At 48.2% G+C, this 25,445-nt stretch overlaps 8 protein-coding genes across 8 annotated transcripts; 2 read left to right on the plus strand and 6 right to left on the minus strand.

Moving 5' to 3' along the window:
- Positions 1-581: 581 nt before the first annotated feature.
- Positions 582-2,271, minus strand: dhh1 (DExD/H-box ATP-dependent RNA helicase DHH1; the record flags this gene model as incomplete). Its single annotated transcript, XM_025588800.1, has 4 exons — positions 582-1,391; positions 1,447-2,043; positions 2,096-2,168; positions 2,228-2,271. 4 exons carry the CDS (start codon positions 2,269-2,271, stop codon positions 582-584), a joined length of 1,524 nt encoding a protein of 507 aa, XP_025444907.1.
- A 911-nt stretch (positions 2,272-3,182) lies between these two features.
- BO95DRAFT_384046 (DNA repair protein SMC6) lies at positions 3,183-7,498 on the minus strand. The gene is made up of 14 exons (XM_025583439.1): positions 7,219-7,498; positions 6,771-7,168; positions 6,205-6,724; positions 5,922-6,149; positions 5,302-5,861; positions 5,155-5,248; positions 4,826-5,091; positions 4,117-4,773; positions 3,964-4,066; positions 3,753-3,911; positions 3,557-3,696; positions 3,452-3,500; positions 3,301-3,398; positions 3,183-3,243 (listed from the first exon to the last, which is right to left on the minus strand). The coding sequence occupies exons 1-14, from the start codon at positions 7,291-7,293 to the stop codon at positions 3,201-3,203; spliced, it is 3,390 nt and encodes a 1,129-aa protein (XP_025444908.1). The 5' UTR covers positions 7,294-7,498; the 3' UTR covers positions 3,183-3,200.
- Positions 7,499-8,218: 720 nt separating this feature from the next.
- On the minus strand, positions 8,219-10,020 carry BO95DRAFT_461214 (M20 family dipeptidase; the record flags this gene model as incomplete). The annotated part of the gene is made up of 5 exons (XM_025588801.1): positions 8,219-8,402; positions 8,463-9,580; positions 9,650-9,717; positions 9,776-9,807; positions 9,989-10,020. The coding sequence occupies 5 exons, from the start codon at positions 10,018-10,020 to the stop codon at positions 8,219-8,221; spliced, it is 1,434 nt and encodes a 477-aa protein (XP_025444909.1).
- A 404-nt stretch (positions 10,021-10,424) lies between these two features.
- On the minus strand, positions 10,425-11,484 carry BO95DRAFT_440433 (mitochondrial 54S ribosomal protein mL58). The gene has a single exon (XM_025585966.1). The coding sequence runs from the start codon at positions 11,230-11,232 to the stop codon at positions 10,627-10,629; it is 606 nt and encodes a 201-aa protein (XP_025444910.1). The 5' UTR covers positions 11,233-11,484; the 3' UTR covers positions 10,425-10,626.
- A 543-nt stretch (positions 11,485-12,027) lies between these two features.
- BO95DRAFT_471788 (cystathionine gamma-synthase) lies at positions 12,028-14,760 on the minus strand. The gene is made up of 5 exons (XM_025589615.1): positions 14,549-14,760; positions 13,036-14,443; positions 12,762-12,945; positions 12,659-12,701; positions 12,028-12,581 (listed from the first exon to the last, which is right to left on the minus strand). The coding sequence occupies exons 1-5, from the start codon at positions 14,591-14,593 to the stop codon at positions 12,462-12,464; spliced, it is 1,800 nt and encodes a 599-aa protein (XP_025444911.1). The 5' UTR covers positions 14,594-14,760; the 3' UTR covers positions 12,028-12,461.
- A 524-nt stretch (positions 14,761-15,284) lies between these two features.
- BO95DRAFT_56775 (rRNA-processing protein UTP22) lies at positions 15,285-19,033 on the plus strand. Its single transcript, XM_025592063.1, has one exon. The coding sequence runs from the start codon at positions 15,460-15,462 to the stop codon at positions 18,829-18,831; it is 3,372 nt and encodes a 1,123-aa protein (XP_025444912.1). The 5' UTR covers positions 15,285-15,459; the 3' UTR covers positions 18,832-19,033.
- On the minus strand, positions 18,928-23,323 carry BO95DRAFT_384059 (putative nuclear envelope pore membrane protein). The gene is made up of 5 exons (XM_025583440.1): positions 23,063-23,323; positions 22,520-22,993; positions 22,314-22,462; positions 19,279-22,260; positions 18,928-19,224 (listed from the first exon to the last, which is right to left on the minus strand). The coding sequence occupies exons 2-5, from the start codon at positions 22,961-22,963 to the stop codon at positions 19,023-19,025; spliced, it is 3,777 nt and encodes a 1,258-aa protein (XP_025444913.1). The 5' UTR covers positions 22,964-22,993; positions 23,063-23,323; the 3' UTR covers positions 18,928-19,022.
- Positions 23,324-23,654: 331 nt separating this feature from the next.
- On the plus strand, positions 23,655-25,405 carry BO95DRAFT_384062 (ubiquitin C-terminal hydrolase 37). The gene is made up of 6 exons (XM_025583441.1): positions 23,655-24,038; positions 24,090-24,184; positions 24,243-24,342; positions 24,407-24,588; positions 24,643-24,818; positions 24,870-25,405. Exons 1-6 carry the CDS (start codon positions 23,907-23,909, stop codon positions 25,394-25,396), a joined length of 1,212 nt encoding a protein of 403 aa, XP_025444914.1. The 5' UTR covers positions 23,655-23,906; the 3' UTR covers positions 25,397-25,405.
- The last annotated feature ends 40 nt before the right edge of the window (positions 25,406-25,445 follow it).

A 25,445-nucleotide genomic window follows, 5' to 3' on the forward strand; every position in this document is an offset into this window, starting at 1 on the left:
TGGCGAGCCTGGCAAATGAGCTCAGGATATGATGGTGAAAACCGGCATAGCTGGGGGTAAACCCAATCGCCTCGTTTCTGTGTGTTAGCCGAAGTTCGCCAGAAACGCCAAAAACATATACCTTGCAACGTGTCCGCGAACGCCTTGATCATTTCACCTGATCCCAATGCAGTCCCAGAGAAAGATATATGTACAAGTGATCAGAGCAATGGCAAGAGCCTGACTCATCATCAAAAGGTGAGTAAGGGACAGGTAATGACCGGAAACAAATACACACTGAAAGAAACCGAGCATATTAGGTATGATACAGACATAGATGTTCCTGCATCTTCGAATCCGAGGTGCAGAGACTATCATGTAGGAGACAAAATTCACAGCAAAACAAGACACCAGGAAGGTGCGACAGTGTTGGGCCTATAAGTTCATGTAGCCAACAATCATCGCAAAATGAGCAGACCACAACCAATAATGAGAGAGAAAAGAAATAAGAAGGGCATGGCAAGAGTGAAAAGCACAAAAGGCAAAGGAGCTCAGAAAGGGAAGACGTAGGCGTAGCACTCATTAATGCGGTAGCTGGTCGTTTACGACACTGGTGTAGTGTGAGTCTTGCCGCCTGTCTGACCTTGAGAGGCGCTAAATTGCTTCGCATCGTTATGAATGCTGCGACGTTGGCCCTGGCCCCGGCCTCCGCGGTATGAGCCTCGGCCCCGATGGAACTGATAATGCCCGCCATTCGCATGGTGAGTAGGACGACGATCTGCGGCAGTTGCATTTGTGACTGTGGTATTGATATGAGGTTGTGATGGGTTCGCGATAGGGCGTGGGATTGTGTCAGGTGAATCGTAAACATAGAGCTTTTTGTCGATGTTCTGAGGAATGGGCTGGATTTCCGTCCCCAGTTCCTGTTCAATTTTATACAAGTTGAAACGGTCATCCCAGTTGATGAGATTGATAGCAAGTCCGAGATGTCCGAAGCGACCTGACCGACCAATCCGATGAAGATAGGTTTCAGCATTCTTAGGAAAGTCAAAGTTGATGACGACATTGACAGCTTGAATGTCAATGCCGCGGGTCAAGAGGTCGGAGCAGACGAGATTACGGCAAACGCCGTTGCGAAAGTCGTGGAATACTCGGTTTCGATGTTGTTGAAGCATCCTTGCGTGTGAATAGAAGCAGGAATACCCCAGCTCAGTGATCTTCTTTGCAAGTAACTCAACCCGATTGGTGGAATTACAGAAGATGATTGATTGATTGATCTGTAATTTGGAAAACAGGGTGTTCAAACAATGGACTTTCTGTTTCTCCTCCACAAATGCATAGTACTGCGTGATTCCTCTTAGGGTGAGCTCGTCCATGAGGTTAATCTCATAAGGGTTGCGCATGTGTTTATCCTAACATATGTCAAGGGCCATTCTTTGGGATAGATACATCTCATGATAAACCTACCTTGAAGGATTTCACAATCAGTGGGAAAGTGGCACTGAAGAGCATCACTTGACGATCCTTGGGATGAAATGACAACAGCTGTTCAATGACTGGGGTGAATTCAGGCGATAGCAATTTGTCGGCCTCATCCATGACGAATGTCGGGCATTCAGAAAGATCAGCGACACCTTTGCTCGCCAAGTCCAACACTCGTCCAGGCGTTCCGACAAGAATATGGACGGCGTCATTCAAGCGGATGATGTCATCCATCAATCCTGTCCCGCCTGTAGTAACCATAACGTTGATGCCAAGATGTTTCCCCAGAGTTTTACAGACGTGAGAAGTCTGAAGAGCCAATTCCCTTGTGGGAACCAGAATGAGAGCCTGCGTTTTGGTGCTTTTGGGGTTAATGCGTTCTAAGGTTGGGATGACGAAAGCCGCTGTTTTCCCCGTGCCGTTTTTGGCTCGCGCTAGGATATCTCGGCCGGTGAGGGCGACAGGTATCGTTTCTTCTTGGATAGGTGATGGTTTCTCGAATCCAGCTTCGAAGATTCCCATCATGAGTTCACGTTTGATGTAGAAATCTTCGAATTCAAGGCCTTTCGTAGCAGTAACATCCTGGGCGCAAGTCAGATGGCGACGAGCCCGGGCACTACTTCGAGTAACAAACCTCAGTCTGTGGTCTCGCATCCTTGGCGGGGACATTTAATTGTTCCTTCCACTTCGCATCCGAGCTGGTATCCCTGGCAGAATGTAGACATGGTCAATTCAAGCTTCATTGATAGGGAGGCGAATACAGTACCCTAAGGTAGTGCTTTTCATTTGTGAGGCTAGTGCGTCGGCCATATTGCTTAGTTGTTCGAAGATGATTGTGATTGGTATGATCACGTTTCTTTCTCGGTATAGAGGTGGCCTAGGAATGCCGGATGGTGATCGAGTGTGCTCAAAGCTTCGAGGTGGATGATTTGATTTTGGAAACTATCGCGTGAAACAGGCTCGCTCCGGTGCCGTAGACGAGGGCGTTGTATCGTTCGAAGCCAGGGAGACTGCGTTTAATGGGTCTGCCGGAAGGAGGGAAACGACACAGGAACTGATAGCGATGAGATTTTTGTTGCGGTGAGTCAAAGGTGTGATAAGCTCTAGGAAAGGATTTCAACAGGCGAGTCGAATGTATCGCTGCGGTAGCGTAAGTTGAGTTGAGGTGATAATTCGGAATCGGGGATGTCTTAGCAATTCCAATGAATTGTTGGGTTGAACTGGAAAGGGCCTGGAGACGAAGTCACTGCTCTTCGTGTGGGCCGGTTTGGGCGTAGTCCAAAAACGGGCCGAGCCTCACAACGCGGTGGGAGGAGGTATGGTATGTACTTTTACAACGACTCAGGACGTACGCAGTTACCCAAGCAAAGCCGGAACGAATGCTCCTTAGTTCTAAAGGATCTGGGCTGAATGTGAAGGGCTACAACTGCTCAATAATGAGATGCATGAAGAACTAGGTATGACTTCGATAAATGGCAGTCAAGTTCAGGAATTCCGCCTAGCCTATGGTTACCTGGCGAATTACAGTATTACGTATCGGGATTTCACATTGCTCAAGACAATATTGCCACTGGGCATTCGAATAACCCGTGGTTTCAAATGCTCACCCACCTTTTTTTCTACCTCATTGTAATGAAATTCACAGAGAATAGGAAGGAGGTACTAATGATCACGAAGAATTGCAGGAGCTCATAAAGGCCCCATAACATCTACAGAGTAATTGACCTTGTACTGTATGTCTAGAAAGCCAGCCTTGTCTGCCCCCGTTCGGGTTCTGCCAACCTATATGAGCCCAGTAAGCTGCTGTCGGTCAACTTTTGCAATGAGGTAAAGACTTACTCCTTCACGCGAACATCTGGCGCCAAGCTTATCTCCGCCCTGGATCCGGGCGTAATGAGTATAAACTGCCGACCGATTGACCGCCTTGCCGCGAGCATCTGTGTTCACGGTTAGCAAGCTTCGCAGGAAGTCGCATGAAAGACAATCATACTAGCATGTCAATCGCCATTTTTCTGTTGATATGATCCATGTACACATCACTACAAGATCAACGTAGTTAGTATCCGATTGCACGGTGGAGATTGAAGACACATACAACTCGTCCAAGCATCGAATCGGGGATCCCATAGCCTCCCACAATGCCAGAAGCAGGCATACCTGGGAGAAAGACTTCTCACCGCCAGAAAGCGTCTTTGCACCACGGCCCACACTGTCTTTCGTTATGTCAGGCTCGACCTGTAGAGGATGATTATCAGGATAGATCGGCCACGAAACGAGTTGAAATCACATACTTGTAGATCCAGTAGTTTTCCCTCGTGATCTGTCAAAAGTCGACCTCGAAAGCTCCTTTCGCTGAGTAGATAGGTGAATTGTGCCTTGGCGCGTGAGGAGATATGCGACCTGAAAATCCGCCAGCGTTTCTTGCGATGGTCGAGAGTTGTTTTAAGTACCTAAGCAGACGTGTTTAGCCAGGCCTTTTGGATATTGGTATGATCGTCTTACTTCGGCCAGTGTTTGAAACTCATTGACTTGTTTCAGCGCCTGTTCGTAGGCTTCCTTTGCCCTGGAGGCCTGAGCAGCGAGTTCCTCGCGGGTTGCCCCCAATCTAGGAAGTCTTCAGCAACTGAGTTCAAGACCATGGGCTTCCATACTTACTCCTGGTTATATCGCCTAAGATCCGTATGAAGCCTATCGAGCTTCTTATCTAGGCTGGCGGCGGTTTCACCCTCAGCTATTGCAACCCGCGGTGAGACCAAGCTCGCTTTCTCGCTGAAGTCGAGGATACGTGCAGCTATCTCTTCCAGCCTCTGCTGAATTCGAGTTCTACCTTTTTTGCTGTCACTGATTCGCTCAATTACTGCGTTCTTCTCGCGGATTGATCTTCGGCGGTTTTCCATGCTCATTTGTGCTTCGTTTTGAGCCAACCTGAGCTCTTCATTCATTGTATAAACCTCTGCTTCTTTGGCCGAAAGCTCGTGTTTGATCGCTTTCAGTCCCTCCATCATGGCATCCATAGCTTCAATACCATCCTGTAGGGACCCTTCGTTCAAGCGTTTCTCTTCTTCTGCTTCTTCCAGGGTAGTCTGAAGTACATCAATGCGTCCGTCTTCCACAGATTCTTTATCGAGTGCCTCGGTGATCTCATCAATAAGGTCTTCTGCTTTCTGCACTGCGATACGTAGTTCGCTGCTTCTCCTGTCATGTCTCACGCGTGCTTGTTTGCAGCCTTCGAGACTAGAGCGAGCGGATCGAAGAGACTGCTCTTGATCACTGAGATTTCTACGCAAGTCTGCGAGTACGTCTTTCTGCATGCTATTTGAATGTCAGTAGCTAGACAATTCACCGAAAGCGGAGTTGTGATTACCTAATCTGAGACGCAAGGTCGGATTTCATCCGGGGACTCCCATTGTAGGCTGGGACAGGCGCCTGGCTTGGTTCACCATTTCTGCTATAAGAAAGGTGAAATCCTCGTCGCCGATTAGTGGGGTCGATGCAATAACACCTTTTCACATTGCGGGGTTTCTGTCCATCGAAAAGTACCGACGACGCCTCTTCTAGGTCCTCTATCAGCAGCATCTGTTCGATTCCGTGATTTATGATTAGCTGTCGACGGACTAATTCATTGTCAATCTAGAAAGCCCAGAGTTAGAACAAATCTCTCAAATTAACATGTTTCAATTAGTTTCCACTTGCTTGAAGTACCCGCAGGGCTGTGTCATAGTTGGGATCTGGTTCGTGGTTTGACGTATCAAGATGACCATCGCTTCCTATGAAAATCGGGCATACACTTTCGCTGCTGTCAAAAACCAAATGCCATGCGATGAGTTTCGAATTGCTCACCAATTGACTCTCTGCATGATATTCGACAAGATGTTCATGTCGCTTTTCGAGGTCACAACAAAGCTGCTCAAAGTCGTACCGAGCGAATTCTCCAGAATAGAGGACCATTTTGGCTTCAGCAAACTGACATAGTGCCCAATTGGGCCCACGGGGCGTCTGCGGAAGGACCCTTCTTGTTCAATGGCCTTGGTAAGCGCTGGCATTCTTTCGTGAAAGCCAGAATTTCTCGCCCCGCCCTCTCTGCTCAAGTTTTGTAGAACCGACTGTGCTTGCTCAATGTCGGCTTTAACCTTATTGACAGGGGCAGCGGCTAATTTCACTTCCTTTTCAGCTTCACCTATCTTCTCATACAAGCGGTTTCTCTCGGCTTCATGCTCCTTGAACCGAGCACGGGCATCTTCCGCGCCGGCTTTTGCCTGCTCGAGTTCCTCTTGTTTTCTGATAAAGCTTCCCCCACTTATATCACTCAAGCGCTGGTGCTCATCTGCAAGCTTCTTCCGACTTTCAGCTATTCTAGTCTCCGCAGCCCTTAAATACTCTCTGATCTGGCGTTGCTGGGCCTGCGTGCATGCGTTAGAAATCTCTCTCAACACTGAACAGCACGTGTAAGGTGGCCTTACCTGTAGACCATGACGTTCACTTAATTGAGCGTCCATTTTATGTTTGATCTCATCCCTACTTAATTGACAAGTCTCAAGCTTGGAGGTAGCCTGCTGGACAAATTCGGCCGCAAGTTCGGTTTCTCTCTCTGCTTCCTGTATGCGACGTTCATAGCTCCCGAGATCCGCTTCAGCAGCAGCTATATCCTCATCGGCTGTCGTCATCTCTGTTTTCAAAGAATCCTGGATCTGCTCATGTTTAGATTATGCAGCATAGGGGCTTCGGCTTCGTGAGCGTGCTTACCCGCTCTTGTTCCTCCACTTGAGCCCAAGCCATTTGATTGCGAAGATTTCGAATGTGATTACGCAGAGATTCATGCTGGTCAGATAAATCTAGTTTCCGCTTTGCTGCATCCTGACGACTTTTCAGAATTGTGATATCTTGCACTCTGCTTTTTAGCTTCGCCTCGATCTGATCTCCAGACTCTTCAATTAGACGGTAGTCCTGGTCAAGTTGTTCCAATTGAACACCCTTCACGAAAAATTTGTACTTATCACTGGGGCTAGACGAGCTAAGGAATTGACGAGCCATATCCTGCGAAAGAACGTTCATCGGGTTGTCAAACTGCAGGGTAAAGTAGTCAATGATAGAATCAAGCTCCGCTTTCTTAGTAGAGACGATACGCCCACTATCAGACTTGATCTTGAACCCACTGGTGCCCATCTTGGAGAAGTGGCGCTCGATAATGATTGATTTTCCATAATCATCTGGCATGTAAGCGCCATCACCCTGATTCTTGATCCGCACTACAATGGTTGCGCTCCTGAGGAAGTTCAGAATTGGATGCATATAAGGGACTCGAAACCTACTCTTTGCCTTCCTTGATGAAACTCTTCAGACTTTGCCCACGGTTTGTGGCTGAAGCTTTGCCACCCAAACATAGAGTGATAGCCGTGAGGACTGCACTCTTGCCAGAACCATTTTTTCCAACAACAAAATTTATCAGCGGACCGAGCTCGATGTAAAAATGGTCATGACACATGAAATTGTAGCACTCGACGCGCTCCAGAATGCCATGCTCGGCAGGCACGTTCGGCTCATCACCAGCAAATGAATACTTCTCCTGGATCACTTGTGTAGCACGAAGCTCAAGTTCATCCTCATCATCGTCGGGCGGTTCCGATATGTATGGAGATGTTGTGTCTTGGATGTCATCGTCGTTGACTTCATCGGATCCGGAAGAGTTAGTTCCGCGCATGCGTTTTCGCTGGTTAAATCAGTCATATGCCTTTATCACGACGGATATATTCAACGTACCGATGGGGGTGCGTCTGATTGCCTCTCCTCATTTGGGTCCACAGAGAACGCCTGGGGGCGCTTACTTGACGGCATTGAAAACTTGAATGATCTGACTTGGGCATGAGAAACTTGGTATGGTTTGGTATGAGAAGTATTCGACCACTGGAGTGCGCTGGGACCCCCTTTTATTAAAGGAGAAGTGGCCTGGTTTGGTGAGAATGGTTGGTGATGCAAATTACAAAGAAGTCGAAAAGCTAGCGCCGATGCTCTTTCTTTCTTTTCTCTTGAAGTGTGGAATTATTTACAGTAGTAGAACATTTCCTTTGTTTCGTGTTCTAAGGCTTATCGGCCGCTGATAAGGCGCGCGGTCGCGTGGCGCGCTTCTCGGTAATGGCCAATATCCCCGCTCAGTGAAAGGACATACATAAATAGCCCAGCTACCTGACTGCCAAGCACACGATTGATTGTCTACTGTTCGAGAAAAGCCGTCAAACGTCGTAAGGCTTTGTCAGATTTTAACCTACTATGAGAGTGCCCACCAAGTAATGTGAGGTGGGAGAATTACAACATGACTTGCCTAGAGGAGCAAAAGCTACTGTGCAGATGAAACATCAATGCACGCGATGCACGCTATTTAGATCGTCTAGGTTACGGAGTAAGTTAGCTAGTATTTTAATGATACGGCCTACGTCTCAGCTGTACCCACTTCTAAGGACACGCTTGGGGAGTCCAGTTTTATGACTTTAAACTCTGTGTCTATGGCTCAATATGCGACTTGAAACCTTTCAGGCATCAAGATTATGGGGTTACGGTACAGTGGTACACGATAATCAGAAGTGAGATCACCCTCAGGTGAGGATTTAATTGAGAAGTACGAGGCTATATTTTGCTGGCAGAAGGGAAGAGCTTGACTGAAGTAAGGAACATATGCATTCCCCTGAATGGCTCAAAGGTCCCAACAGACTGAAGCAGTTGAGTTAAGTCTTGAGGCTGAGATGCGATCGGGCGGTGCATATGACTAGTGGTTCATGGGTTCCTCTGCAACGTAGTGCAGATAAGCCCCCAGCAACTTGGTCCCTTCAATATAGTTTCTCTTGTCAAGCTTCTCGTTCACGGAATGGGCAGCATCAGTTGAACTGCCCATTGGGAGAAGCAAAACGTTCTTCCCGGTAGCTTGCTCAAAACTTAATGTGACCGGGATACTGTCAATGAATTAGCTTTGAGAAGATCAGAAGCAGCCTTGATATAAGCATTTTCCATACCTGCCGCCTTCGCGGGTCATGTCGGGCTCGACACCAAAGACCTGTTGAACAGCCTTGCTTGCAGCGGTGAAATTCCAGTGCTTCGGACTGGCCACCCACCATTTCCCGTCATGTTGGAGCCAAACGTCTAGCTTGTTCTTGCTGTTGAGTTTGGCGAACTCTGACTTGATATGATCAAACACAAGTTTGTTCACATCCTCGCTTTCCATGTTTGGCACTGTTCTGATAGAGAACTTGCCAATTACCTTGGCTGGAATCACAGTCTTAGCCCCGGGAGCGGAATAAGCACCCTCGATGCCATGGATAGACAAAGAAGGGTATCGCCACCTAGCCATGAGAGTTTCTTCCTTGGTAGGATGAATGCCTGTCTCGCTGCCCAAAGACTCATGAAGGTTCTCCATGGTGTAACTGATGTTGGGATACAAGGACTTCTCGTCCTCCGACATGGGTTCGACCAGATCCATGATGCCAGGGATTAAGATTTTTCCCTTAGGATCGACAAGTTTGGAGAGAACATTGACCAGGTCTGTCATCGGCTCATGGGCAGAGCCTCCGAATACTCCGCTGTGTAGATCCTGAGCAGGTCCTGAAACACTCACGGAGTAGTAATTACAACCGCGAAGACCATAAGTCAGGCAAGGCTTCTCTGTTCCCAGCCAGTAGTTGTCCGAGATACAAACGGCATCTGCGTCCTTGAAGAATTTCTTACTTTCGGTTTGGATGAACTCCTCCAGGCCTTCCGAGCCGTATTCTTCCATGCCTTCGAAGCAGCAAAGGAGATTGACCGGGAAATCCACACCCGCCTTTTTGTGAGCCTCGATCACGTTCAACCATCCCAAGACTGGTCCTTTGTCGTCAGTGCTTCCACGTCCAAACATTCTTCCCTGATCATCGACAGTCAACTCAAAGGGTTCTGTCGCCCAGCCGTCTTCTTTCAAGGCAGGCTGAACGTCATAATGACCGTAGACGAGAATAGTGCGCTTATTCTTGTCGTTACCATACCGAGCGACTACAACTGGAGGTAGATCAAGGTGCTCCTTGCCGGGCTGCTTGCCTAGCGGGCGTTGTTCCACTTCAGCACCCAAAGCTTCGAGCTCGGAGGCGAGGAACTGAGCCATCTGATGTGAACCCACGTGTGTGTTTTAGCTGCGGTCCTCTTGAGGTAGGGTGGAACCTGCAGAAAGTACCTTGAAGACATCTTTTCTGTTCTCATCCTGCGCAGAGATCGATGGAATGGCAACAGCCTTTCGTAGCCCTTGCTATTCGGTCAATACACATCATATGGGCAGGCGATGGAGAACATAGGCCCATACTATCAATGAAGGAACCGGATAGGTCGTCGACCCTGTATGAATGAAGCATTAGACATGGTCAAAACCGGTCATTTATGTGAATTACAGCAGGAGGCGGCACACGTCACATGGTATGTGGTGATGACCGATGAAGCAGGAGTGACGAAAACGTTTCAAGATGGTGAAGCACGATAGAAGGAGGGGCAGGCTGGGGGCAAGGGAAGTTGGGCTCACTGTTTGAAAAACGGCTCAAGTTGCGGTGCCATCTTTGAATCGCTGATGGGTCCGTAGAATGCGTGACGAGAAGATAAGCGGCGTACGGTGGAATCAAGAATTGTGTGAGATGTCAAATTGCCCTTGATGTGGAACGGAAGTGACAAGAAGGGTCTGTACTCCCTAAGCGACGTTGCAATTCGACGGAGGGGGAGGGGCATTTCGGCCGTGGACGAAGACTAGTAGGATTATTATTATTAACAATTACCACCTTAGGGACAGGCAGTAAAAGCAAGTACCAGGTCAGGAAGCCTAGAGTTTCCGCGAATAAGCGGCTACCCGGCTAGGCGAGACTCAACTGGTATCAACATGTGTCTAAAATACCTTTTGTAGATCATGATGCCTTCATCAAATACTTGCTTGGCTTCAGCTAAAGTAATTCCAGGGATCATCTAAATGATACATAAATAACGGTTTATGGCAAATACATAATTATACAGCGATCAATGGCTTCTAATAGAACATATATTGAAACAACGGGCAACAATTTAAAGGACTTAGTAAGCCCTGAGTAAAAGGGGTAGAGCATTTGAGAGGTTCGGAATACATATCCCAGAACAGAAGAGCATGCTGGCACAAACAGTTTTGAAAGATTGTCGTCAACAGTCTCTTCCCCACGATTCCTTCCGCAATGTCCGGTCCTCTCTAGCCATGCGGCGCTTGGTGCCCCATCTTGACTGCACCGCCTCCAAGACTTGCTTCTGCATTTCTTTCTTTTCCCGACTGGCTCCGCACACCATCGAGATGAAGAGTGGTGAGCAATCAAAACGCTTGGCCAACTTCGAGCGACTCCACGTCATCGGGTCACTGGTTCTGAGCCTGCGTATTTCTAGTACATCAGAGGGGTTCAAGTGATATCGCTTTGGACCAGGCGATTTGTTCAAAGATGCAAGCTCGGCAGGGTTCTGCTGGCTGATTGAAGTATCACTAAGTAAAGATCTCCGGATGTCGTCGCTAGGAAGAAATTTCGCTGGTGTGTGGTAAACCGATGGGGAGCTTGAAGGAGGGTTATAGACGATGTGATCTCTTTTGACCTGACCCAACGACGACCCAAATGAAGCATCGGGCTTCACACGTAGGCGTTGCTTTGTACGTCTATAAGAGGACTGGCTCCGCCGAGACGTGAGAGGCATGAGTTCGCATGACGAAGGTAGAAGGAAGGGCAGTGAGAGGAAAGGCCTCTTGACTGCAAGAGTGCTAGCCATTATCAAGTCGATTTGCTGGAACACGCTCCGTGAAAGTGACAAGATACAATCAACTCTGGATTGCGTGAGGAGCGAGGCGAAGATTGCTTTTCAATAAATCTAAGGTGAAGGCGAAGTTATTAGCGCATGTGTTGTGTTGTTAGCTTCAGCAGAAGCACACCCGGGATAATTATGCATGGTGCACACACTGATGAAGATATAGCTAGATCATGATTAGAGATGTATGTAGCGGAAGTCTGAGTCGCAGTGGTATGAGTCGCAGTGGTATGAGTCGCAGTGATATTTACAGATGTGAATAGAAGGTTGAGCTTTTCTGGGCCGCAAGTCCCGTGATAAGCTTAATAATAAGACACTGCATTGAGCATGTGCATAATATTACTCCGCGGGCAACCTCCCGGACCAACTTATATGCCTCAGGCCTTAAAAAATTACGAACCATGATTGGCTGAGATTATGTGCGCACATGAAGGGATTAGATTGGCTACTCAGGTCATAAGTCACGTGAGCTGCGCTTTACAGAATGGCAGAAGGGCGGGCATGGCCCCCAGCTGCATATTCAGACTATAGGTCTGAATCAATAATTATATAGTTGTATAGAAGCAACGTAGTAGAGGGTGCTTAGAAAGGTACTTAAAAAGGTGCTTAAACAGCCGTACCTTAACCTATAAACAGGCCCTTAAATAGTTGCGTACCTTATCCATGCCCTTGAGCAGCTGCGTAAGCAAGGCTGTATAGACAGACCCTCGTATATATTCAGCCTATATAGGATATCGAGTAGTATACTTCGTAAATGAGCTCGCTATGAATCTGTATAATCACATATCAGCAGCTAGGCTAGGTTGTAAGGCGCAACACGTAAGACCCAAGTATCTATTGCTATAGTGAAAGTGCTTCATGATTGGTTCCTGCGAAGGAAACAAGGGTCATGTCGGTAGGGTAGCCTAATTATGACTTGTGAAAGATCCCTTTAAGGCTTTGTACAGGACATGATTTAAAGTATCCTTCGCTGATGAGATCGCTTTCTTCCATCTGTAGGACTGCATAAGATACACCATAGAAGGGCTGCATATCTGAAGGCAGGTCTCCATATTGCGCCTCATATATGGTCACGAACTAACAATGACTTAGGTAGTCCTAATAACTGACTGAAGCTTGAGGCGGGTTAGCGATCTTTGGAACCTGGAATCCCTGGCATCAAGATAATGCAGTAAAATCCTTCCCATGGTATATCATGCTCCGACCTCAGACACTGCTTTCAAAGCCCGTTCTATCCGATCACGCAGGTCTGCCTCCTCTTCCAGGCCGACACTTATTCTGACTAGACCAAATTCGATACCAAAAGAATGCGCCTGACACTGTTAGTAATCCACAAGTAGATGAAGCGAAGGATATGAAGTCGTGGAGTAAATTGTAGAGTTTTACTCACCCAATCTAATTCGCCATAGTGGGCCAACAAAGTATATGGACAGCTTCAGTACACAGTCAGATGGGTTTCGCTGCTTGAGATCTTGATCGGAGCTTCAACCAACCTCAATGTAAAATTCGTTCCAAGACTCGGGCCCTTATGCACTTCGAGTTGATCGAAGAAAGCGATTGCTTCCTCAGTTGAATGGAAAGTGACAGAGAAGAGCCCGCCATACCCCCCATTCTGGGTGCGGAATGCGTCATAGAGAGGTTTGGAAGGGTTGAGTTTTGGATAGTAAACATGTTTGACTGTATCAATTAGAACGAGATGGACTTTCGCTGGGTCATCTGAACGATTGGAGATGCATCGCACTGGAGTGAAGGTTAGGCCTGACTTACCCAGTGGCGACTCCAATAACATGTCTGCAATTATTTCTGTGGTTTTATTGATTTTCTCAATTCGAGACGCAAAATCGCGGCTGTTCCGCTCTAGGAACACGGCGTCTTCGGCCCAGACATTGTCCTCATATTCATGAGCAAAAGTCTCTCTCAAAGAATGGTAAAAACATCCATGAGGATTGAGAACTGCGCTTCCTCCCATAACATTGCTATCTCCACTGAATATCTTGGTTAAACTGCTAACCACGATATCTGCAGAAGGGAGAACATTGATATTCAGGAAGTTCCCCACGGTCTCGTCTACCACGACCGCAAAGTCATACTTATCAGCGAGTTGGCGGATTCTTCTCAGGTCCGGAGACTTCAGTAAAGGATTGCCTGGAAACTCTGTAAACAAAGCCAGAAATCGCTCACCGGCTTGCAGCCGTGATTCCAAATCGTCGAGATCCTCCGAAGAACCATTGCCATAGAACAAGCATCCTGGACCCCATTTCTGAAGAATTTTCAGTGAATCAATATAAGGGAACCCGAAACATATGCTTTTCAGTTGGCCTCTGCTGGCTAGCAACATTTGGTGCGTACTGAAGATAGAGCTCATACCCGTTGGGTAAAGGAAAACATCTGCTTCCGTAAGCCCCGCCACACGGCCTTCCCCTGATGTTTCTTGAAGAGCCTCACTCAGATCTACATCAGCAGTCAGAACTCCTGCTATTCTTCGACGTACAGCCGATCGTGCCTGATCAGCAAGCGAGACGTTCAAGTTGCGTCCAAACCTCTCTTCAATGAATTGCACATATTCTTTGCCATCCTGCGCTTCTCCTATGGAGGACAAGTCCCGAAACTGATTGTGGTTCCCATTCGTTCGTGCTGTTCCACTAATGGAATCACGCCCCTGGTATCTCCGAGGGCCCTTACAGATTCTCCGTAACGCTACATCTGCCGCTTGGGATTTTCTCTCGACGAGAAAGCCACTTTTCAGTGCACCCAGACAGAATTCGCCCCGCCGACTCGATATGCCGTTCCCGGTGTGTTGCCACACCTGCTTGGCTATGGGCGCGAATTCCTTCGGATATATCACAGACGATAACAACAATGTTGTGGTGGGAAATCCGGCATCTGTTTCATGGGAGGGACTAAAACTCGTAATCCGGATCCTGCCGTGGTGTTCGACGGGCAATCTCGATTTCATGAAAGAACGACATAATTCCGCGGTGGTTGGGGATGGGAATAACATGGCAGTATCCGAATTTGGGGAGCCAAAACGACGCACTATCTCAACCGCCAGCTCTTGTATAATTGGATGTATGAAAAACCGCGGATAGCCGCATTGCATGCTGTTTGTCACCCATGACTCCCCCTCCTCATAGGCCACATTTGCACTCCAGGTGGGAAGTGATACACTGACTGCCTGATCAAAGGTGAGTGACCATTCATGAATGACTATATCTTGTACCGATTCGGGAGACAAAATCCCCTGAGAAAGGATAGCGGGGTACGCGGGTCCTGAACTTACATGGTCGGTATTCGGAGGGACTGGGCCTCCGATAATTTGAAGCATTGTGATGATATGATCAGGTGCTGAAATAAAGCTCAAGGGAGACTGAGTGCAGTGAGTATGGAGGGGAATAAGGAAGCTGCCGGCAAAAATAAATAACTCTTCAATGACGAACGAACACAGTTATAGATAAGAGAAGAAATTCTTAAATGACGACGAATTGGAAGGAGTCATCGCGGCAGTACCAGCCACTGACTCGGAAGCGATGTCGGCGTTGTTGAGGGCGGCTGACCAATAAACTTTAAAGCGCACGAAGTTAGCGGCAAAAGCCTGATTCTACTGCAAGTGGTAACTTCTTACTGCCTTCCGAGCCATATGGTGTCCACTTACGGAGTATATATACTAGTACTCAATTATTGATATCGGTACAGTCCAATGCATGTCCAGTGCTTGATATTTTAGTCTGGACATATATACAAAACATCTGTAACTTATACATCTGTGCACTCATATGACCCATATAGTAACGCATCCAAGAAATTTTATCATAATACTGACGGTATCAAATAACTCTTAGTCTATGTACAGTCCATATCCAAATTGTAGGCTTGATCCACAACAGCATACGGAGTACGGAGTTCAAGTATGCGCGTGGCGGAGGCTCAGAACTAGAAGGCGGTGAAAACGCCGCGGTGGCTTATCCCGCTGACAAGACCAAATCTTTTTTTTTCCCGGTTAGATACAGAAGGCTCTTCCTCACTATAAGAGCCATAGTGGGACAGCTAGGACTTACACCCAGCATGGTACATCTTATGATATAATTTGACCTGCATCTTCTCTCCAAGGACTCGCTCTCTGTTCACAACCATCTTTCCCCATCAATTCCACCCAACAACACCCCAAGTCCCGGTCCTGGCTTCCGGCTCAATATGTCGTCCCATTCATTTAAACGCAGGCGACTGAGCCATTCTACTCACAACGCTGTGCCAGGTGCTCAAATTGCGGAGAAGAATGGCTCTACCATGAACTTACACCTCGAATCACCACATGAAAGCATGCCTATGAAAGCCACTCAAAACAGCGAAGTACCCGCTGTAAGCACCAAGAGACAAGGGACGCACAATGTCACGGCGGAGCTTGCGCTCGCCAGTGGCGTCTATAAATCCAGCTATTTCAAGCTGCAAATGGACGAGCTATTGTCTGAGTTGCGGCCAAATTATGATAGGCATGTCGCAAAACTTCAGGGTACACTTCATCAATTGAAGAGCATCATCGAACACATTCCAGAGAAACCACCCCAGTCGGCATGGGAAGCAGAGAAAGAGCTGCGTAGCAAACATGGAATCACGGTGCCCTTTCCTGAGCCGCGGCCTGACAGGGAAACGAAATATCCCTTTACATATGCCAAACCCACGAATGTCAATGTGGTGGGCAGTCTATCACTCCAAACCGGAGCCAAGAGCTCCATCCCATTAATGGTAGACTTGGCGGTGACAATGCCCAGCGCTATCTTTCAGGAAAAGGACTATATCAATTACCGATTTTTTCATAAGCGGGCATACTATATCGCCACCATTGCCGCTGGAATCAAGGCGGCCGCTGGCCTGGATTTGCATGTCAAGTTCGCACTTCAAGATGGAGACAGCCTCCGACCTGTCATACTTATCGAGCCGATCACTTCAACTAAATCTGGAAACATGTCTTCTAAACTACGAATTCGTGTCATTACTGCTATCGAAGAGACTTTGTTCCCTGTTTCACGAACTATACCCCTGAGGAACAATATACGTCAAGGTGCAGCTGATAGCTCCATCTCTGAACGTGCTACTCCGGTCTATAATGCGTCTCTTCGATCTGAAGCCACGGTGGCACTCTACCACAAATACATCCACTCCAATATCCGCAAATGCGAATCATTCAAAGATGCGTGTATTTTGGGTCGGGCGTGGCTTCAACAGCGCGGATTTGGGTCATCATATCAATCTGGCGGACTTGGTGGCTTTGAGTGGACGGCTTTAATGTCATTACTGCTTGAGGGTGGCGGCCCAAATGGCAAGCCAGTACTTCTGAAGTCTTACAGCAGCTATCAGCTATTCAAGGCAACACTGCAATTTCTTGCCGGAAGAGACCTGACAAATCCACTAGCGTTGTTCATAGCCGACTTATCATTCCCTGGCGGCTCTCCTGTTTTATACGATGGCAAGCGAGGATTGAATATCCTTTATAAAATGACTCTTTGGTCTTACGCTCTCCTCCGCCGGGAAGCAGATGTGACAGTGAGAATGCTAAACGAGTCTCGCGATGACAATTTTGACAAAGTATTTATCCTCAAAGCGAACGAACCACTGCTGAGATTTGATCGGCTCATTGAGCTACCAGCCTTATCAAGCGGAAGCAGTCTCCAAGATCTTCAAAGCCAAAACATGATTCACGAAGTGTTGGTTAGGGCACTCGGCGACAGAGCCGGGCTCGTTTATCTGCGTGGTTGCGTCACGGAGCCTTGGCCAGTAGACACACGGCAAAATTGCAAAACGGCGCCTGGACACCTTGTTGTGGGCTTGGCGCTAGATGCAGAGAATGCTACACGTGTTGTGGATCATGGCCCAGCTGCAGAACATAAGGATGAAGCTGCATCTTTTAGGTCCTTCTGGGGAGAGAAGGCTGAGCTAAGGCGTTTCAAAGATGGCAGCATCAGGGAGAGCTTGGTCTGGTTGGATTTAGCGACGGCGCCCTCGATCATCAATCAGATATTGTCGTATATCTTGAAACGTCATTTCAATTACACTGATTTCGATATCAAAATTGTCGGTGATGAATTCGACGAGACACTTCGCAACAACGGAGACGGTGTTGTCTCATACTCCAGCCCTCCTTTCCAGAAAATACACGACGCTTTCAATTCTTTGCAGCGGTCTGTCCAGGACATGGATGGAGTACCTTTGACGACCAGGCATCTTGCACCTGCTGATCCGCTTCTTCGATATACCGCCCTTCGTCTAAAGAGTGCACCTAATGTGCCTTGTGGTCCCGTGGACATTGTTCTCCAATTTGAGAGCTCCGCTCGTTGGCCGGATGACCTCGTGGCCATACAGATGACAAAGCTAGCCTTTCTTGTGAAAATAGGCGATTATCTACAGTCATCTGGGGCTGCGCACGCATGTAAAACAGGGCTTGAAGATGTCTCAAGCAGAATCTTGAACACTGCGTTCCTTGACATCACTCATTCGTCCAATGTCCTCTTCCGCCTCAGAATTCACCACGACAGAGAGCAGTTGCTCTTGGAACGTCATTTGAAGGACAGAGATGGCCATCCTTCCATGAGACAAGAGCTCGCATACGCTCTATCTGAATACAAGCGACAATTTGTGCAAGCCCCTCGGCTTACACAAGCAATTCGTACACTATGCACGCGTTTCCCGCTTCTGTCGCCCACGATTCGTCTTGTGAAGCATTGGTTCAGTCAACACCTTCTTACCGGGCAAATTCGAGAAGAAACTGTGGAACTACTGGTTGTTCGAGTCTTCACGCAGCCGTATCCATGGGGCACTCCTTCCAGTATCATGACTGGGTTTTTGAGGACTCTTCAGCTTATTGCGCGGTGGGACTGGCAGCAGGAGGCTTTAATAGTCGATTTTGGAACCTTAGACAAGGCTGCAGTGGAGGTTATACAGACTCGCTTTTCTGCCTGGCGGAAAATAGATCCGGCTATGAACACGGTCAGCCTGTTTGTGGCTTCTGATCTTGATCCCGATGGGGTGACATGGACTCAATACGAACAGCCTTCTAAGGTAGTGGCGGCTCGCATGTGTACCTTGGCCAAGGCTTCCATGGCAATGCTACGAGATCATGGGTATGGATTTGATACAACAGAATTGTTCCGCACATCCCTAGCCCCTTACGACTTCATCATCAAGCTTCGTTCCAAGCTGCTGTATGAAATCACTACATCGCCAACCACCTTCAATCTTGCTGATAGACGGGAGAAGCTCCAGGCTAGTGGACATGCAGTCGTCCAATCCTTTGCTCATGACTTGCGAGCGTGTTACAGCCCGAATATTCTTTTCTTTCACAGCGAGATGAATCCTGGGGTTATTGCAGGGTTATGGAACCCTCAAGCTGTTCGAGCCAAAGGCTGGACTTTGAAAATGGCCTACTCTACTTCTCTCACCAAGTTGGAAGATGCAGAAGACAACGATCAAGTGGTTATTAACCGCCCGGCTATTTTGAACGAAATATCGAGGTTGGGCAGCTTCATGATAGACAGTATCGAATTACATGGCACAGACAAGAACCTGACGTAGTCATGTTCGATCGTGATCATGCCTTTTGTGTTATATATATGAGTTGCATCTCAGTACCTAGACTCGAGTGATCCGGAGAGTTGACGCCATGCTAATGACAGCACTGAAGGCAATGTGTTGGTTCATTGTATAATCTTGGTCTATGGACTACATGTCACTCCGTCCATCCACCCATCCACCCATCCATCACCTCATGCACCGGCTGTCACCTTTTCCGGTTTTCCAACTGGTATCTGGGACGAAAAAGAACAATGCTTGTCTTTGATCGCCACCACCTCATACGTGCCCTCGTCTGATGTTTTGATTATTTTCGTATGCTCGTGGGAGATATCATGTTTGACATCAAGTATCTCAGATTTTTTCCCTTTCCGAGCATTTGAGCTTCGTACATATCTAGGTGGCTATTAGTTGAATGCATCACGTGGATTGAGTAAGGGAGAGACATACGTGAACTCGAACGGTGGGGTGCCCCAGAACTCGAATTGGAGTTCAGCCTCTCCTCCCTCGTGTATGTCAACGACAGACACTTGCCCTTTGCTGATCCTCACACTTGGCATCTCGTGAATTGTTTTGGTAATACTCTTGTGGGCTTTACACTTCCCACTGGCACCATCACTTACAGCGGTGATACTGAAAACGCCGGGTTTCTCTGCGATGCGACGGAAATTTGTGGTCTTCGAGGTAGCCTTTCTCGAAGCGCCATCGAATGTATAGAACACATCGAACGGGGCATGGCCAGATAATGAAAAGGAGAGTCGCTCGCCCACGCAGTAGTCTGATTTTGATTCCAGTGGGATTATGGTTGGGACATCTGACACTGAAATTCTGACCGAAGAGGCATCGTACTCGGTGGTTTGCTGGCAGCCACGTGCATCGGTCACTTTGCGAATGCTGACAACATGTTGGCCAAGGTCCAGGTGACGTCGTGGTAATGGGAGATGGTGTCTGTTGGCATTAATGTTGGAAATCGATACTATTTCCGGTTTTGCTTTCGTGTGATGCTTGATAGAGATCTCAAGGGAGAAAGGTGCGACGCCCTCGAGGGTGATTGGAATCAATTCCTCGCCGCTGATATCTTCCTTGCAGAACCCGTAGATACGGCCTGGTGAATCAAAACGTGCGGAAGGGAGAGAATTCACTTTTTGGGTTACTACCACGGGTTTGACTCCGGGATCTTGATCGTATAGGTTGTCGCCGACCTCCGTGAATTTATAAGTATACAAACCGGCTTCCAAGGTATCCATTTCCACCGAAGCGGCATGAAGGGCAGTTCGTATATGTTGGACGCGAACAGAGGATGAACCGCGTGCAGGCTTTCGTTGTTGCTCGTATTGGATGCTATACGGGGCATTTCCGGAGAGTCGAATTTCGAGGCTGTCGTCGTCTCCCTGGCAAACATCTCGTTTCGTGATCAAACCGTCTGATCCGACAGGGGAGCCATCCACGGTTGTGATTCGAGGACGAGGTATCCAAGAAACCTCGAATGTGCTGCCCCCCTTGTCGACAAAACCAGGACACGAGCTGTCGGCCACACTAAGAAGTTCGTACCTTCCATCCTGTGCCACGGTCAGAAAGCTATTCTCGTGCCAGAAAGTCTTTTCGAGGATAGCAGAGCTGGCGTTCAAGTTTCTGTACTTCACGTTCCAGGGACGTTCTCCGCTTAACCTAATCGGAATATCGACGCTGGAGCGCTGCAATGCCGAGTATGTTCTGCTTCTCTCTATCTCGCCAAATGACACATGAGGAGGTTTGGAACGTGCGTCAATCCTGATGCTGTCCTTGAGCGTTCGCTTGCAATTCGAGCGATCTTTGACACTGGTGAGCAGAACCAAATACTCTCCACCGCTGACGAGCCTTTCCGTCACAATGGTGGATATTTCATTGTCAGATTCCAATGAGTACTTTGTCTTCTTGCCATTGTGGGCCACCTCATATTGCAGTGTCCAGGGGGCCTCGCCTAAGAAAACAACATCAAGAGATACTGGTTCGCCGAAACAAGCTTTACGCACAGCCTTAGACCCCAAAAAGTGTGCAGAGGCTGGTGGTTTCACATCTTGCTCGAGAACAGGGACCTTGTCCTGAAGGGATTGGGGGCCATAGACTGTGTCTGCAATGTCTAGAAAGCGGTAACGATACAGACCGGCTTCGGAGGGTGTGAAGTCAAGTTGAGCGCGAAGACCATCAATGGTATGTGCTCTGTTTTCAACACCTTTCGCATGTTCGATGACGTACCTAAGCCGGAACGGCGGAGATCCAGTCAAATCCAAGTCAACAAGTAGACCGACAGGATTATTAGCACATTTGTCGAAAACTCTTTCATACTTGACGGTCATGTCAGGCTCCGGTGGGTTGCGTAGGTAACAAGATGAAGGCTCAAGCACTTCTCCGGTACAATATTGACTGGAAAGTGAATTCAGCCTGTACCAACCCGGGTCCTTGATCTGAGGCTTCTGGTCAAGATTCCTCAGAGATGCCTGGCGTATTTTGCTTGGAGACTCTCCGTGACCCAACTGAGTCTCACCATTGAATGTGTAGACCAGAGAGAAGGGCCCGTCGTTCTCGTATCCTTGTCCTGACTGATGATATTTAAGGGGAAGGTCCACGCTTGCCCCATGTGCGACTTCAAGAAAACTTTGATCATTGCAGCCGGACAAGGAAAGTCGAGGCCTTTCATGAACAGAAAATTCATGCCACTGCGATGGGAAATTTGTAGATAGTCGGTCGGCGATATCAAAAAGCATTGAATAATTCGCGATGTTCCCAGAACCGTCATGGACTTCCTCGATCGTATATGTCCATTCGCCGCCAACGTTAAGAGACTCGTTCAGAGGGACCTCAATGGTTTGGCTGCGGGCCCAAGTCACGTCGAAGTCTTTCGTGTTGAAGAGAGTGCCGCTTGTCCGCTGGCCTAATAATGGCGAACGCAGATGATCGGGCTGAATGTTCTGGAAAGAGAAGCCCCGGTCATGACTGTTGACCTGCCTGCTGTATTTGATTTTGAGGGGAGGAGTGCCCTCCACCACCAAAAGCAGGTTCGAAAGCTCTCCTCGACATTTGTGAATCGGGGAATCCTTGATTGTTGCCCGAGGGCACGAGGCAACGAGAGCGTCAGATGATCTCATATGAACGTCCAGATTTGACTCATCTACTACTCTTTGCAGCCGATATATTCCGGGTCGCTTGACAGAGAACATGAGATCACGATGAAGATTGGACCCCGTTTTCGGCACAGATTTTTCTGCTTGGCGCTTCATCTGTTTCAGCTGCTTTGCTGATATTGAGATGGTTTCATTGCCACCGGTGTCATAATCCAGGCGTAACAGCTCTATCAAGATCGGATCGGTCTGGTTAATACGTATAGGTAGATCGATAGCAGTTTTGTGATTATCGATACAGAGAGGTATGTGATCAGGATTTAAGATTGCAGAGCTGGCATAGTGCGGTTAGTAGAGCTCGAAGTCACCTCAGATTCAGAGACTCACCCCTCCGGTAGTATATGAACGATTTGCTTGCCCAATATAAGAGACGCGTTGTGGATAATGTCGCCGGGTTTGACACTCCGTTCTGATATAGACAATTCCCTATCATAAGCTAGTTTGATTGCCCCCGAAACCCAAGCACCCACAGGAATCTACACAAGAATGTCAGTAAAGGCCCTGTTGTGCGGGGCGTGAGTTCAAACGCATACAGGGATTTGAAACATGAGAAAAATGTTTCCAGCAACATGAATCAAGAAGATCGCTAGTGTTGTAGGGAAAGCCCATTCCAACCAGGGAATTCGTAGCGCCTGTAAGCCGAAAAGGAAGACGCCATCGACGGCTGCCCATTTGAGAAACAGCCAGGTCGAATCTAGATCGTCAGATGCAGTCCAGGACTCGTACACGCGCCAAGTATTGAGGGCCAGGTAGAAAGCCGCAACGTAAAGTCGCTGCGACGGGGCGTCGATGACATTAGCCGGTATTAGGGGCGGGTTTGCAGCAGATGGGCTCGTAGCGAATTTCGCAGACGACTTCTGGACTACCCCATTGTGCAACCTGGGCCTAGAAAGGGCATGACTGCTGTGGTTGCTAAATCTCGGAGCGGTTTGTGGTGTCTGCGGAAAAGCAGACCGGAGCCGGGGAGTGCCGTTCATGGCATGCTGCAATCATAGAGCATGCGGGAGCTGCACCCAGAAGGACTTTGGAGTTAGCTTCAGCATTATTGGCTGGTAGGATTCCGAGTATAGAGATACCTCCGTGTGTGGGTGTGGAAGATGCCTCGTCCTGTGAAGCCCGCGCACGCCCTGATGCAAGCCTAAGATAGAAAAGTTGAGGTAGGGGTCGACTGAAGAAATGGGTGGGTGAAGACGATGGGTGAACGTGATGTCAGGCCGGACGAAGAGAGATGTCGCTCACCTCGTGATATTTTTCCTCACCCGAAATAGAGATTAAGGAAATTGAGCGAAGGGATTGAGTTGCAGCGCAAGATACTGAGCCAGGGCGAGAGGTGAGCTTGAGTCGATGGAATGCCTTTGCGCTTGTTGCAGGGCTTGAAAGCAATAATGGGTTGGCGGTCAACAGCACAGTACGTAATTCGCTCCACGCCAGTGGATATGTATTGTAACGGTAATAGTACACTACATACCACGATCTGCCTGGGCATGAAGTTGTCACCGGTGCCCTCACTGCAACATATATAGCAACAATGAATAGTTAACAAGCACTGCCCATTACACCTTCACCAAGAGATACACGGCAGTTAGCCGCATGATTCTGCATTAATGAGATTACTGTCATCTCTTTCTATCTTAGCTACCTGGAGAGAGCCTAATTGGCACGATCATTGTAAGTTGGCCGAGCTGTATGTACAGTACTGTGCAGAATCCATATTGAGGGTTTGCTCAGCCGCTCATGAATCCTATCTTCTTCGAAAGACAGCAGCGACCACCGCACCTGAGCTGTTATTCAATGTACTTCATGGGGCGAGACAACTTCTCCATAGCAACTCAAGCAGCAACCAAGGGAACCGTTCTCATAGTTTAGCATTGTTGATCGATTGGCATTTTTCTCAAGTACAGTACGGCCTTTGGAGCAACCATGGCCCATTGCGGCCGGAGATCGCAATCTTCAGGCAAAAAGTGCAGTGACCCTAGCCATGAGCACTGTGTGCTTACCTCCCGGGTCGAAAAAGATGACTGGAATGGTTTCTGCGAACTAGAGTCCGAACCTGTAAGTTCTGGGACACAATTCTTCAGGGGTTATACTGAACAACCTTTTTAGGCGCTCTTCAACGTCATGCTTCGCGAATTCGGCGTTAAGGGGGTGAAGGTCCAGGAGGTAATATCCTTGGATGAGGATATGATGGCGTTGCTAAAGTAAGAGTTCTGTGATCTATGCATTGCATAATCTACGGGCGGTTAACTAGTTTGTTAGCAAGCCGGTCTACGGATTGATATTCTTGTCCCGCTGGCGGGAGGACGACCCCGACAAACAAGAAGCAAGTTGTCCAGAAGGGCTCTGGTTCGCAAATCAGGTCTGCTTGTTCCAATCTGTTTGATGCCAGTAGCCGGATTTATCATCACTGACCATAGACATAGACGGCGAGTAACGCCTGTGCCACTGTTGCTCTTCTGAATATTGTCAACAATGTCGGAGATATTGACCTCGGGGAGAATCTGCAACACTTCAAAGAATTCACTATGCCCTTCACGCCGGCGCTCCGAGGAGATGCAGTCAGTAACTATGGATTCATTAAACGGATACACAATTCGTTTGCGAGGTAACCATGTTTCGTAGCCTGCCTTCCTTACAATGGTCTAACATTTGGAAAAAGGCGAATGGATATCCTCAATGCTGATCACCAGCTCAAGTCCGAGACAACATCAAAGCGATCTCGCACCCAATGCGAGCAGGAGGAAGCCGACATGGCTTTCCACTTCATCGCCTATGTCACTGCGTTAGGGAGAGTCTGGAAGTTTGACGGGTTGGAACGTCAACCGCAAGTGCTTGGTATGGTCTCTGTGGCCCATAGCAGCACATTCTAACGGTATCCACGTATAGGATCTTGTCAACCCGACGATGACTGGTTAACCTTAGCCAAGCCCAGCATTCTCGCAAGAATGAAAGAATACGAAGAAGGTCAAATCGAGTTTTCGATGCTGAGTCTTGGTCAGGATCCGCTACCTGGGCTACTTGACAAATTAGCAATGAATGTGAAGTCTCTCGAAGTGATCAACCAACGCTTGACATCATCGGCTGATGCATTGCCATTCGATTCTATCAAACTCGGGAATATCCTCTTGGGACCTGATGAGTCCTATACACTCTCCAGAGACATGATCGATCGAGCAATCATTCCTGCACCACAGGAGCAGGAGTACCGGACTTGTGCAGTGGCGGACCTCGAAACCCTATGGCACAAGCTCACTGGCAATCAGCGCACACTACAAGCGTCCATTCGGGAAGAACAACAGTCTAGGCAGGCTGATGATGACTACGTGGAAGGTCGCCGCTTTGACTATAGTCCTGCCATCCGCACATGGCTCCGACTCCTAGCCCGCAAGCAAGTCATTGAAAAGCTGTTGTGAACTCTCGGGAATCAAATTTCGAAGTTGATCATTTCAATTGCAGTGCGTA

Source organism: Aspergillus brunneoviolaceus, assembly GCF_003184695.1.
Source record: "Aspergillus brunneoviolaceus CBS 621.78 unplaced genomic scaffold BO95scaffold_15, whole genome shotgun sequence".
NCBI lineage: Eukaryota > Fungi > Ascomycota > Eurotiomycetes > Eurotiales > Aspergillaceae > Aspergillus > Aspergillus brunneoviolaceus.